This window comes from Microcebus murinus, chromosome 14 (assembly GCF_040939455.1).
Source record: "Microcebus murinus isolate Inina chromosome 14, M.murinus_Inina_mat1.0, whole genome shotgun sequence".
NCBI lineage: Eukaryota > Metazoa > Chordata > Mammalia > Primates > Cheirogaleidae > Microcebus > Microcebus murinus.
The window spans coordinates 17,986,055-18,000,599 of NC_134117.1; the positions used below are offsets into that span (position 1 = coordinate 17,986,055).

At 52.1% G+C, this 14,545-nt stretch overlaps 1 protein-coding gene across 1 annotated transcript; it reads right to left on the reverse strand.

Annotated features, from left to right (window-relative positions):
• Positions 1 to 572: 572 nt before the first annotated feature.
• On the reverse strand, positions 573 to 14,272 carry DUSP5 (dual specificity phosphatase 5). Its single transcript, XM_012771175.2, has 4 exons — positions 13,674 to 14,272; positions 8,958 to 9,106; positions 4,907 to 5,126; positions 573 to 2,106 (listed from the first exon to the last, which is right to left on the reverse strand). Exons 1-4 carry the CDS (start codon positions 14,050 to 14,052, stop codon positions 1,700 to 1,702), a joined length of 1,155 nt encoding a protein of 384 aa, XP_012626629.1. The 5' UTR covers positions 14,053 to 14,272; the 3' UTR covers positions 573 to 1,699.
• Between the last annotated feature and the right edge of the window lie 273 nt (positions 14,273 to 14,545).

Here is a 14,545-nt window from a genome sequence, read left to right on the forward strand (position 1 = left end):
TTCAGCTTCGGATTTAAACCCACTGGTTGAGGGATCTACCTAGGAACTCCTGAGGGAATTATCTGGAAGGATTAGCTGCAAGAGTGAAAGAAGGGCGGGCAGGTCCTCGTCTAGTCCACTGCCCGTCCCTTGGCCACTTCTGCAGCCTGGAGTCTGCCACGTGCCAGGCACTGGAGGGAGGGGCCGGGCACAAGCGTGGCACTCGGGTTTGCTGGCATCAAGGGCCTCACGCTTGGAGGGACCTTCAGGGTCATCCACCTCAGTCCACTCACGTCACAGGTGAGGGGTCTGAGGCTCAGGTTGAATGCTCGCCTGGTGCGTGGGAGCGAAGAGCCCTGAGTAGGCGGACACTCTGACCACCCCCGTCAGGCCTGTGCCTAAGGTCGTCTCTCGCCGGGCAGCCCGGGGAGGCCCCGAATTGGAAAGCAATGCCCTGCTTCTCCACACCCCCAGCTGCACTGCCACCGTTACCCCACTGTCACCTGGAAACAAAACCCAGGGAAGCAGGTGGGTCCCCACTTACAGGTATTCCTCCCACCTTACCCCAAGTCACCAACACCGCGAACAAGTGCTTTTTCCTTTTACTATTTTTATTTTACACTATAAAAAACATCAATAACGACAACAACAACCAGTAACATACTGCTTTTCTTCACATTCGTATGGGTTTTAAAAAATTATTGCCTTTTCCCCTGGAGACGTAACCTACAGACAAAAATAGTAGTACCACGGTTGCAAAAACTCTGCAAATTCCAGAAGTCGAAAGCTTAAAGACAACCCCCAGGGGCAGGGAGGAAAACGACTGTCGCGAGAGAGGAGACACAAGCACAGAGCACACAGGACAGTGAGCGGAGGAAACCACCGTTGTCAACCCACCGACCCGGAATACCCGGCAGGTGCTCTTCCGCCTGGCACCTGCTGCCACCACCTCTAAGGGGTGGTTTTTGGTCTGTGGTCTGAAAAACTCTTTTTCAAAGGAAGAGTTTCACTGAGGAGAGGTGCAACGAGACAGGTTCAAGTATGAGTAAGAATGCCAGAGTCTAAGGTCAGGGAAGAACCCACAGTGGAAGAGAGACCCGGGAAAGGCGACGTCTTGCTGCTCCAACCACCTGCCTCCACTGCACCCACGAAGGACGCTCCAAAACATCTCAGGGTTCAAATCGGCACATATATATGTACGTATATATCACGTCCCTGCAAACCCGGGAGGGTGCCTTTCCCGACTAGGTGATAATCAGCTTATGCCCTGAAGCAGCAACAGAGACAGACACTGAGACTGCCAAAGTTCAAGAAATAAGGTGGAAATTGTGCTTCCTTCAGAATGAATGAATGAATTGGCTTCGTAACTGCCTTTTCTCCTGGTCTCCCCGCTGCTGCAGGTATTTATTGCCTTACGCTTGAAATGAAAAGGCGAACTCTGAGCTGTGAGGACCGTGGGGTCCCGAGGGCCGGGGGTCTGGAGGTACAGTAGTCAGCATGCCTGTGCTCCCCTAATGGCTTGGCCTTCCTGCGGTCCTGAGAACCCATCTCCGAGGTCAGCATGGCGTTCGTCCGCAAGCCGGGTGACCACTCACCCTGTCGCTGGGGCGGCGGCACAGAGCGAGGCCTTCAGTATTGCACAGGTATGAAATGTCCGCGAGTTTAAAAAACAAAATCACAGTTGCTTGCTTGGAGCCGGGCTGGCTCTCCTGTCCCAGATTCAGCAGGAGGTGGCTGTGGCCACAGGGTTCCTGCAGAGCTCTGAGACTGTCGCGTGGCTGGGCACGGGTGCCAGCACCGAGGCAGGGAACGTGCAGTAGGCGCCCTGCACGTCAGGGCTCAATGTCTGCAAGTGGCCTATCAACGAGGAGGCCGCGGCCTCGCCCTGGCAGGACGGCGGCTGGGGGTTGGGCGTGGAAGGCAGGATCTCGGATTCATACTGCAGGAGCTGACCCATGAAGCCGAAGTTGGGCGAGATCATGCTCCTCCGCTGCTTGACGTACTCGAAGGCGTCCTTCAGGCGGAACTGCCTGGTTTTCATGAGGTAAGCCATACAGATGGTGGGAGAACGGGAGATCCCGGCCTCACAGTGCACCAGGACCTTGCCTCCCTTTTCCCTGACACAGTCTGGAAGGAAGAAAAGAGAGTGGGAGTGAGTAGGGATCAGAACCTAAAGGCAATGCCAAAACACGAGAATTAAACCCTGAAGTGACCTAGTCATCAAACTGCCATGCCTGCCCCAGAGCCGTGGCCCTGCACAAGACTTCTGCCAGTCTTTAACCTGCACAGGTGAGAAGAGAACTTGGGGAGTCCCACCAACGCCTATCCCCATATGGGACCTTTTATAATCCCATCCAACTGCTTCCCAGATCCCAGGATACTCGCACAGATCCCGCTGCTGCCGGGTGGACCTGGAGAAATCCCTCCCTGGGGGTGCCACCTGAAGTGGGGAGGTTCCACTGATGGCTTTCAAGAGGGAACTGGAAAAATCCTTGAACTTGTGCAATCTTTTACCGGGATACACACACTGTTCTGAGGATAGTGTCCCACGCTCAAAGACTGACTTGGAGAGAAGCAATTCTTGCCCCTCGTTGGGTCTGAGTCCCATGATGCATCGATGACCTGGCCCCCTCCCCGGTGGAGGTCTTCTGGCCTCCCCAGGGAGGTCTTGCTGTGCCAGGGCTGGGTGCTTGGCTCGGCTCCCAGGTTTCTCACCACCAAACATACAATAAATAGCGCATGGCCACTAATTATAGCCCTGGCTGAGTGACGCCTGCCAGACGGAAGGTGTGAATGGCTTTCACAAACTTCACCTTGCTCAACAACGGGAGTCTCTGCTGTAAAGCTACCGCCATCAGTTACCATTCTTTAGCTCAATATGCCAAAAAGGGGGCCCTTCTTTCCTGCTCTACCCTGCCCTGCAAAATAGCTACAACTGTTAAAAAGGGGGAGGGGGTAAAAAAAAGTGAAAGATATGTACACATCAAATCAAAACCACAAAAAACACAGTCTTTCCAATTGCCTCTCTTGCTAATGAGGAAACAATTGCATCACAGGAAGTTCAATGTAGCTGATGCTGTGTAAGTCACAGTGTGCAAAAACATTTCAGATTCTGAAGGGAAAAACAAAAGTCCTCTTAACACCCCCCCCCACCAAGTTTGTAAAAGAATCTGCAAGATCTGAAAGATAAAATTTCTGAGGTGTCAGGGAAGAACCCTAGTTTCCCCATCTGAGTAAAAACCCCAAAGGACACTTAGGAAAGCTCATTAGAGGTGCCCCCAATCACTGATTCAAAACCCACCCCCAAACAAAAAACAAAATAGTCCCTGTAAATTAGTTCAAAGGAGAGATCCCAAGTCCCTGGAACTACAGTCACGACTGCAGTTGCCCTTTGCTCTTGTTGGCCTCCTATGTAGTCTACTTTCAACTGGCCAGGTGCCACATCCCAGAATGAGAAGGGCCTAGAGTGCACTGCCTCGAGGACCCACTCTGCACCTCAGGGGCTTGCCTTCCACCTGGCCCTCTCCCCTCGGGAGGGGTCAGTGCTATTTCAGCCCCCTGGGGAGGCTCAGTCCCTGCTTGCACTGGCAGGGCAAGGAGTCTGGGAAAAGGCATCCTGTGCTCTCAAAACGCCGTGGGTTTGCGCGAGCGTGTGCACACACACAGACGCAGTACGTACACAGCATGGGGAGGGAGGGTTCTGCGAACTGGACGGGGCGGGTGGCATGACCTCATCAAGTAGCTATCTAGGTAATTAAACAACAGGCTGAGAAGGGCAAGGCATTCCCAGGGACAGGGAGAACAGGTCAAGGGGTTCCCACCCTGAACCTATCATTCTGGCTGCCTCTCACACTCCGGAGCAATCATCTCAGCCTGGAGGCTCGGGGACAAGCAGGAGGGGGCTCGGCCTTTTGCCTCTGGTGCATTTCTATGGAGAGAAACTGCTCTGATGAACAGAAGGCCACCACATGGCTCGAGGGGGGCCCTTTAATTGCTCCCTATGCTAAGTAACCATTGCTGCACCTAACACCTGCCTTTCCCCTCCAACATCCCTTTGAACATACAGGAAAATCACATCTCAGTTTCAACGTTGACAAAAGTTAAAGAGAAAGAAGGGCTCTGGAAAGGGAGGGGATGGTGCTTGGAAGCCTGAAAAAGAAGCAAGCCAGGCCAGCCCCCTAAGGAGAGGGATGGTGGGGAAGAGACGATGCCAAAATGGGGAACAATCCAGGCTATACTGCGTACCTGGAAACCCTAAGGCAAAAAGCCCTTTCCCAGACAGAGGGGCCAGAGGCCAAGGCCCTGGTAGGTTTTCAAAAGCACGTACAATGGAGTATGTGACAACTGCCTCACAAGAATGCAGAAAGCATGCAAAAGATGCCAACTTTTCTGTGCATAAAGCAAGAAGCTTGAGTCAAGTGCTATCTGTAATCCAAAATTAGCTGGAAATGCAAAACAAATTGCCCCAAAGCCGTTTGCCAAAACTGCGGAAAGCTGCCGGGGCTCTCGGGGCTCAGTGCGTAAGTAGTGCTCGCTCCAGCCTTCTGTTTGCTTTTAAAAATAGCCCAACCTACGTAGAAGCACGGTTAGGGAGGTTCTCCCCCCTGCTTTCCTTGTGTGGAGCATTACGCAGGCACGCGCTCTGCTCCCGCCCGGCTAGAAACAATAACAAGATCGGCAGTGAGTACTGCCATAAAATTATATTAATTCATTTATCTTGCAAATTAAAGCTCCTATTAATAGCAGCTCAAATCCTCCCCTCTGCCTTTTTTGGTGGCTGCATCTCTTCTTGGCTCCAACTCTTAGTGGTGGTATACACAAGACGTTTTTCTTTCAGTGAAGGCAGCCCCCTTTAGGGTATCAGAAGTCAGGAACCCACGCCCCAAGGGGGCTCCCACAATAACTGAGGTGGGGTGGCTGAACCTACCAATGAAGTCTATTGCTTCTTGAAAATGGGAGCTAATGTCAGCCGTGTGGCTGTCTTCCACGGGGATCCACTTGTAGTGTAGGTGGGTCGTGCAGGCCTCGGAGGTCCGCTGGGAGACATTCAGCAGGGCTGTGACGTGCAAGTTGGCGAGGAACTCGCACTTGGATGCGTGGTAGGCACTTCCAAGGTAGAGGAAGGGAAGGATTTCAACTGGACCGCCCTGGAAGAAGGGGCAAAGGACAACCAGGAAATGTCGGATTAGCTTGCTCATTTGAGAGAGGAAAAAAAACAGCTCTGACCTATTTGTTTCTTAAGGTGGGAGGGTTCCCTTTCTGGTTTCCAGGTAGAGAGAGAGTTCACAGTCAGGGCAGTTCAATCAAGAATGTGGGTGGTACCTCCATCCTGGCCAACTCTCTACCCTACATGACTGCCTTGTGACTCAGTGACAGCAAAACCCACACGGCAAAGAGTTGCATTTTTTGCACCTATTGGGGAGGTAGGAAATGCCGGCAGCCTTCCGTAAGGATATGTCATCATGTGGTGTGGTGGGAAGACTCGAAACACCTGTGAAGTTCGAGCTGCTCTAAGAGCACCAGGGCAAGCCCATTCGCCCTGGGGCAGCCTGGGCGAACTGCAGTTTACAGGTACAAGGGAGGGGGGTTTGGCAAGGTGCATGCCCTCCTTGACAGCCCTGACATTTTATACAGTGTATTTCTTCAAACCTAGGACACTGTAGCTCCTGAGATGCATCCAGATTTTAGAGATGTTCACATGTGCCTCCTCTTCCCCCGCCAAAAAAGGATGCTTCTTAGAACTGAAAACCACCACTACCTACCTAGAATCTATAAACTAAGAAATGTTGTTAGGCCACGAGCAGAGGGGTTTCCCCTGCCCTTGACCTTCTTCCCATGGGGCTCTGGCGGGGGTGGCTGGTGAGAGATGCTTACACGGCCGCCCTTTGGGGAGGCCACCCACACACCAGGTTTCTAGTCAAATAGGATCCAGAGTAAGGAGGAACCAGAGACCATCTACCCCAAGGCAAGGCTAGAAAGAACTGCCAGCTAGTTAGACTCTGGCAGTCTTAGCACTTACAGGGTTCTAAGATGGCAAAAAAAGCCAGTGACAGAACAACGGGGGCCCCTAGAGATTCAGAGGGAAACACGGGGCTAACGGACAAGGGCTATGTCTTTGGGACCCTTTCCCATATCATCCATCTGCTTCCTGTGTTTCCATTTCCTGTCCTAGAATAAGAGCAGAATGGAAACTTTCAGCCAGACCTGTAACAGGGGCAGGGGCATGTGACAAGGGCCGCCAACAGGCGATTCTCAATGTACCCCACACCTGGCATTTGCTTTTTCTTTCCGGAGACGTCAAGTTTATTTAAGCCAAGGCCAGTTTGGCCACTTGGGAGAAACTTATAGAGCTTTTACATAAGGTAATAATAACAACTACCAGTATTTTTATTAGTATCTACTATGACAGGCCCTTGGGGCTTAACATTTTAGATGTGCCTACATCTAATTTCACAACAAATCTGTGTGGTAAGTAACACTATTCCCATTTTACAGATGGGCAACTTGAGGCTCAGATGAATTAAATAACTTGCCCAAGTCAGAACTAGTCAGTGGCAGAGCTGGGATTGAAACCCAAATCTGACTGCTTAGCATGGATGCAAGGCCCTGTCCAACTCAAATTCAATAGGGATCAGTATGAGAAAGCCAAGTATTTTAGGTAAAAACAGGAAGGAAAAATTCCCTTCCTTCCTCTCTTCCTCTAGAGACAAAATGTCCATTTGCATTGCAAATGTCCCAGTGAGTGGTTAAGAACCTGGGCTGGGGTGTCAGACAGAACAGCTCTAGGTCAAGTCCAAGCTCCATGCTTACTATCTGATATGATCTTGGGCAGCTTCTTTAACCTCTGACCCTTTATCTGTACATTGGAGATGATAACCTATCCTCTCTGGATCACTGGTAATGCATAAATGGGATAATGGATGCATTAAAACCTGGCACACGACATAGCTGTCAACATCATCCGAGTATCATCCAAAGCTGAAGAATAAATAAACAGAACATGGCTTCTCTCTCTGGGGAAGACACAGGGTGAGAGGGTGGATACTGAGGCTGGTCAACTCTGGAAGGTCTGGTCCCGGCCTGAGCTGGACCTACCAGCTGGGCCCAGCTCCCCACTGGTTAGGAACCAGGAAGGCAGCAGAGGGGACAGAAGTTTTTTGGAAACGGAGACCCCAGTCCAGTTTCACTCAGCCGCTGACCAGCTATGGGTCCCCACCAACGAGCACCCATACTCTCACCCTCCAAGGGGCAGGCTGGAAAACTGACTCAAGACTGCCCCCTCTCCCAAGTGCCTGGAAGTCGCTGACACACCAGACCTGGGATCCTACCCAATTTCCCCTGGAGCTCAGCCCAACACACCCATGAAACTACATTTCTTTCCCTTTCTGAACTTCTGTTTAGACTCAAGAGGAAGAAGGCAAAGGCCTTCCCCGAAACCCCAAAGGTTAACCCGGCCTCTCCCGGCTCCTCTCAGCACAGAAGCGTTTCTAAGAAATAGCATTAGGGGCTTCCCCAGACGGATCTTGAAGACACATCAGGGCGTCCCCACCCTGTCAGGCCAAAGGTCAGCTGTGCTTTCACAACATTCTGCCAGTTCTTATTTCTCTTTCACTTTCTGAGAAACAGGGGAAAAAACACAACCCAAACAAAACCAGAAAGCCAGTTAAGGCCAGCTGCCCACAGCTTGATAACCAAGGGTTCATCATATACTGTGAGGTTTTTTAATAAAGGAAAACAAACAAAATCAAACCACTGGCGCCAGGCCAAGCTAACAGGCTTCCTGACCAAAGATCCCAACTCAAGAAAAGGTCACCTGGCTCTACTCTGAAGTTTACTCCCAGGGGCATGGTTTTGCTCATGGCAGGGAGCTGGCATTTTCTTTTCTTTTTTTTTTTTAATTTCCATTAAAAAAAAAAAGTGTTCTCAAGTACCCTAAAAGGTCACAAGCTGGCATTTAGCATCTAGAAGTCTTTCTTCATATGACTTGGATACGTTCTTGGTTTATGGGAACTGTTTGAGAAGCTCTTCCCACCAAGTCAGGTGTTTACATTAGAGGACACGTGGAAAACAGAACAAGGTCCCAAGTCTTATTTCTCTTCCCAGAAACCAGAACAGGGTGTTGAGAGCAAGGGCTTCTGAACCTAACACTGCCGTGAGCCAGCTGTAGCACTCTTTGCAAATCAGTTACCTCACCAGCCACAGAACAGTATTTTTCCCTTCTGTAAAATGGGGAGGTAGGTTTTGATCTCTGGTTTCTGCCAGATTTGGATTCTCACCTGCCTCTTCCTCATCCTCCTGTATGGTGCTAGGTAATCCCCTGACCAAAGTCTTCCACTTTATTTTTCCTTTAATGACTTATCACAAAGCACAGTTTTTTGAAGGGGGGAAAAAAACAAACAAACCCCAGACACATTTATAGAAACACAAAGCCTTCCAGTGTCTCCCAATCTCCTCTGGCTTCATAATTTATGGAACTTATAAGCCTCAGGAGCCTGCTTACCCATCCAAGAAGGAGTTTTCCTACAATACCCCCTACTCCTGCCCTGTTTCAGTTAAAAATACCAACTAAAGACACGCCGTGATAGGTACCGGGATGGTTTACAGAAACTGAAGAGCAGGAACAATTACAAAGAAGAGCAACACAGGAAGCTGAAAATCAGCTCTGAAATATCTTCAGGGAAACCTAAACCAGTGTTTCAAAGCTTCTCTGAACCTCCCAGGCCGGATGATAATAATGTATCTTTCACTTCCCCTTTTCCCCAGAAGCTGCCAAGCATCCTGTAGCTCTTGTCAGCTTGTTTGCTGGAAGGACGCCCATTTACTCTTGGATGGAAACGCGAGTTGGCAAGCAACAGAGGCTCTCTAAAGCTAGACGACTCGGCCAACACCCTGGTGCACAAAAGAACCAGCCGCTGTTGCTGAGCGGGGAGAGGAAGGTGCAGAGACAGCGCTTGGGACACCTCCTCCACGCGGCGTACCTGGTCATAGGCCGGCCTGTAGCTGATGTTCAGCATGGGTTTTCCACGCTGGCTGATGAGGGCCCTCTCACTTTCGATCTTCTCTTGTGAAACGGGTTTCACATCTATACAGCACTCAGGATATTCTGAGTAGAAGGTCTCGTATCCCCCTACAAAAACAAAACCAGACAAAAAGGTGAGACAGATGGTAAGCATTGATTTCTCAGGCTATCAGGAAATACCCATAATTAATCAATACTGTGAGTGTGGAATAGTTAAATACATGAAGGCGGGGCGCAGTGGCTCACACCTGCAAACCTAGCACTCTGGGAGGCCGAGGTAGGCGGATCACTCAAGGTCAGGAGTTGGAAACCAGCCTGAGCAAGAGTGAGACCCTGTCTCTACTAAAAATAGAAATAACTTAATTGGCCATGCCTGTAGTCCCAGCTACTCCGAAGGCTGAGGCAGGAGGATTGCTTTAGCCCAGGAGTTTGAGGTTGCTGTGAGCTAGGTTGACACTACAGCACTCTAGCCCAGGCAACAGAGTGAGACTCTTGTTTAAAAAAAAAAAAAAAAAAAAATATATATATATATACATACATACACACACATATATATATATGAAGCTAGTATAGATTCTGGTCATAAAAAAATTGAGCAAAACCACAAACAGTTTTACATTAGAAATGGGCTCTCCACACCCACACACATACGCACAGCTCTAAAAAGCTATAGTTCAGAGAGGCAGTGATTAATATTTTGTGTCTATCAGATAGAAGCAGCTTAAACTGCAAAAGGAAATACCTGGCATTTGGGAAATATTAACCAGATCCCTCCAGAAAACAAAAGCTTATTTTCTCTTGTTTATCTAAAATAAAGGTGTGATTATGCAAAATTCCGTTAATTCGTGAGAAGAGACTCCTAAACTGGTTTCTTCCCCAGCCCATCTGCTCTTAGCAGGATTATAGCTGCAACTCCCTCCATTCTTAAGGGAATGGGGGCTAATACGTTTCTCATGGTAGTACAACAGCCTTGCCCTTCTTACTTCCAAGGTGCTAAGACTGCTGACAGTCCTTTCTATGGGTCCAAGTTGCATCATCAATCCAGTTAATAACCTTCTAAAGCACACTGGAGGAATGAGGACTTCTCAACCTAATTCTCAGCCCCCATGAGTAAAAACTGGCTCTGTTCTCTTGAAGACCACCTACCCCATCTTATTTCCTACCCTTCTGACCCTCCCCCTTCCAAATCAATATGCCAACTACTGGCACATATGACTGTAAAAGATCCTTAATATCACATTTAAACTTCTCCAAATCCATCTCTTAAGGTAAAAACACTCTATGACCAAGTCACAGAAACTTGCATATACATGTAAGCCTTCTCAGCCCCACTAGCCCCCTTGGGGAAGAATCAAATGAAGAACTGGCCTTGGAACTCTCAGAATGCCAAGTGCTGCCAGGTGACAGGCCAGGCTTACTTGGAGAATCCTGCTTCCAACCCAGAGCAACCTGCAGCACTTCCTAGGGCCAGAAAACCCACTTCTGTCTTTTTCTGCACTTGGTGTCAAATCATCAGTTCAATATGCATTGTGAGACCACTTATTTTCCAAAAAGCCCCCCTTTTTTCTTCTGACTTCAGTGTTGTGATGCCAACTTTTTTTAAGCCCCGCAGTAGATAAATGGTTAATGGATTACATGGCGGTCTCCAGCTCCCTCCCAGGAGCTGCAGCCAATTCTTAGAATGAGTCATCCTGCATTACTGCTTCCTCTCAGCTCACAGGAGCTGCCCCGCCCCCACTCAGTGCACCCAGCTCTCCCCGTGGTCACTTCACTCCCTAGTGAGCTTCTGGTCCTCCACAACAACCATGTTCCCAGCCATGACAGAAGGCCATGCCGGACACGGAAGGTGGGGGAAGGCGGTGGAGGCATGTGTGGCTTAGTGCCCCTGCTCGGCCACAGCCCCTGGTCCCCTTTCCTTTTGGGCAGAGCGAAGGCCACAGACTTACACTGACCCACAGCTGCCTTGGAGTGCTGTCCCTTCTCCGTAAGCCACCTGACAGCTTCCCATGCCTGGGCCTCAACATTTTGGGTTCCAGGAGACAAACTGAGTGATTCTGGACAGGAATTTGGAGTTAAGAATGGCTTAGGTTCTCCCAAACTTCAGAATGAGGCCTGGGGAAGAAAAGCCTTCAAGTCACCCCATCTCTTGGCTTTAAATAGCTCAAGAGCTGGCTGTCAGGAGGACGGACAAGAGGTGTGGGTGTGGGCTGGATCCTGCCTGCCTGTTGACAAAATAAGGCAGGCAGACAAAGAGTCTCAGTGTAGTTGAGGACAGATAAACAGGGCCCTGCCTCTTCCAGCTGGGGTCTGGAGGAATCCTCCAGATTAGATGGCCTGTCTTTCAGCCATTGCCAAAAGAGGTGTGGAGAGACAGAACATTCCTCTCTGCTGCCTCACTTGCGATGCAAGAACAGTGGGGATTCTAATGGCTGCTCCAACCTTCTTCAGAGTCTGCTTTCAGTCACCCCCGCATTACCAGGGGAACAGAGACGGCACGGACGCTACGTATAAATAAGCACTGTCCGTGAGATTGGCTCATCACCACCTCATTGTAGTGGGGTTTTGTTGTGGCGGGGGGAGATTATGAGAAGTGTAAAAGGCATTGCTCCCTAAGATCTGAGATGCCACTAGATTACAACTTGAACTTATCACATGAGTTAGGCAAAAAAAAAAAAAAAAAGCCCACTCATCTTCTCTGGAAACAATTTAAAGTTTAGTAGTGTTAGGATAAGGGTAGGTATCAAGCAATGTCTACTGAGCTTTAAAATGCACGTAAACTCTTCACCTGGCAATTCTCATGATTTCACTGAAAGATTGAGCACGTAGACAAAGTATCCTCTGCAGCACTGCTTGCAACAGTGAAGCTGGAGAGCCGCAAAGGCAAGGGGCTGGTGAAGTGTCAGACAAGCATATATATTCTGATATGGACAAGTCTCTAAAATCTAGGTGGGTGAAAGAGGCTGGAACAGGAAATATACAAAATGAACCCATTTTAAAAGATAACTTACAGAAAATTATCTGAAGACCAATAAAAAAATACTTGGTAACTGCCTCTAGGGGAGTGGAGGGTTCTAGAATGTGCAAAGGACCTGCTTTTCATAGTACGGCCTTTGTGCTGTTCAATTTTTTACCAGTGTATTTGTTACTTTCATTTAAAAAAAAATTTTATATATGATTTTCCTAAGAGGCAAGTCTACAGAACTGCCTGTTTTCTGTGGCAGTAACTTCTAAACTGTCAGCACGGCCCCATTAGAGAAGGGTAGGTAGTGGAGGTGGGACCAGCAGGGGTTTCCTGGAACATCTTTTGTGCTACTGGGGAGGCAGAAGCTTTTCCTGTACTCATTGCTAAGAACAGTAGACAAAAACCACATCAGGAAGAGAAAGACATCAGGAGCCACGTGTGAAATCTCCCAGAGCCAGGAGAGGCCATCCCTCCATTCCCTGGAGGCTGAGGCTACACCACAAGGAAGATTATCATCTACCCCTGTTATCTCCCCAGGAGGAATCAACAGGGGACAGTCAGCCAGAGGTAGAGGTGCAAATAGAGGGGGCAGCTGCCCACGTGCCTCTGGAATCTTCCTGGCTGGGAGTGTGTGTAACTCCCAAGTTGCATGGCTTTAAAACTCTCAGCTCACTGCACCCAAGGTGTCAGCACCAGAGTTGGCAGAACCCTGGGGGACCCACTGGGGCTAAGCCCGAGGCACCCAGGCTGGTTCTCCCCAAGTATCACTTCAGGTTACAAAGGACCCAAATACAAAGCAAGAGCAGCCATAGGAAGTGACCCGGAAACCCATGCTTTGGAGTTTGAGAGTCAATCACCCACCAACCGCTAGAAGCCAAAGTTATCTCCCCAGCAGGTGAAATGGGGGCCTGTGGAGACAAGCAGCAGGCAGCTCCTGAACGTCTCAAATCAAAGGCCATCGAATCCCCTCCACAACACCCTGCCCCCGCGCCTCTCCCATTTCCTGGCGGGCAGGAGGTTAGGCTCAGAATGGGTCCCAGGGATAATCCGGGGTGGAGGAGGGAGAAGGGCAAAGGGGTGGGAAAGCTGTCAATTCCAAATTGAGCTTGAGAAAGACAGGAGGGGGAAAGAGAAGGCTGGAGGAAAACAATAAACAGCAATGTAATTAAATGGAAAGGAAGGGGAGAGACTCGCCCGGGTCAAAAAGGCAAGAGAGGTCGGTGAAGACACAGCTTAAGTACCGTAAAGGCTAGGCGGGAGGAAGGGGGACACCACGGCGCCACGCTAGCGGGGGTGGGGGCGGGGGTGTCGCGCCCTGCTGATCCTGCCAGATCGTGAATCAAGGCGGCTCAGTGCCCAGACCCCAGCCAGAGCGGCGAAGCCCGCATCGCCCGCGCCCGGCACGAGCCGGCGGGCCCCCAGATGGCTAAACAGCAGCACCCTCCCGCCCCCCGCGGCACAGCCAGCTCCACCCAGCCCGGCGGACAGACCGGCTGCCAGGCGCTTTCGAGGAACGCGGGTGGGGACGGGGGAAGCGCTGAGCGCTGACATTTGCAGGGCCCTCCCGAGCGCACGTCAAGCTGCAGTGTGCAGATGCGAGTAAGTGGCACCTGTCCCGTTCCCAGGGCGCCCCGCGAGGGGAGGGGACCCCGGGGCCGGGCGGCGCGGGGCGGGGAGGAGGCTGGCCGGGGCCCCGCGGCCCGACGCGCTCACCTTTGAGGAAGTAGACTCGCGGGCCGGCCGGCAGGCAGGCGAGCAGCGAGGTGAGCACGACGCGCGCGGCGCTCTCCTCGCGCAGCTTCTGCCAGTGGCGGCTGCCCTGGTCGAGCACGACCACGGCCGCCACGCCGCCGCCGCCCTCCTGCAGCAGCCGCGCGCGCGCCGCCTCGTCGGGCAGCACGTAGCGCGCCGACACCGCGCCGCCCCGGGCCCGCCGCAGCACCACCGAGTTGAGGTTGACGTTGAGCGAGCCGCGCACGCTCGAGGCGGCGAAGGCCAGGTAGGGCCGGCAGTCGAGCACCACGCAGCGCGCCGCCGCCTCCTTGCGGAGCATCTTGCGCAGCTGGCGCCCGTCGAGCGACGTGACCTTCATGCCGCCGCCGCCCAGCGGCCCCGCGCCGCGCGCTCCGCAGGTGCCCACGGCCAGGGTGCCCGCGGGCGAGGCACGGGAGGGCGCCCCGGGGGCTGCGGCCGGCGACGGAGCCCGGCGCCCGAGCGGGGGCTCAACTCTCCTTTCCCGCCCCGCGCGCTCCGCACCCGGCCCGGCCACTCGCCGCCTCGGAAGCCGGGGATTCCGCCGGCAGCGCAGCGCTTTATGTGAATGAGCGCGGCCCGTGACGCGGCTGCCCATATAAGGCCAAATATGGGTGTTCCCCGCCCCTTCGGGCCGCGGCCACGCCCCCGGGGCGGGGCGGGGGCGGGGCGGCGCCGGCGTCCGTCAGCGGGGGCGGAGGAAGTGGAAGGCGCCGCCTGGTGCTCCTCGGCGCCGCGCGCAGGACTCACTCGCGCATCACCGCGCCTGCCGGCGGGTGTCCGGAGCGCCGCGGGCCGGGGTGGCCCACGCTGTGCCGGAAGAGGGGCCGCGG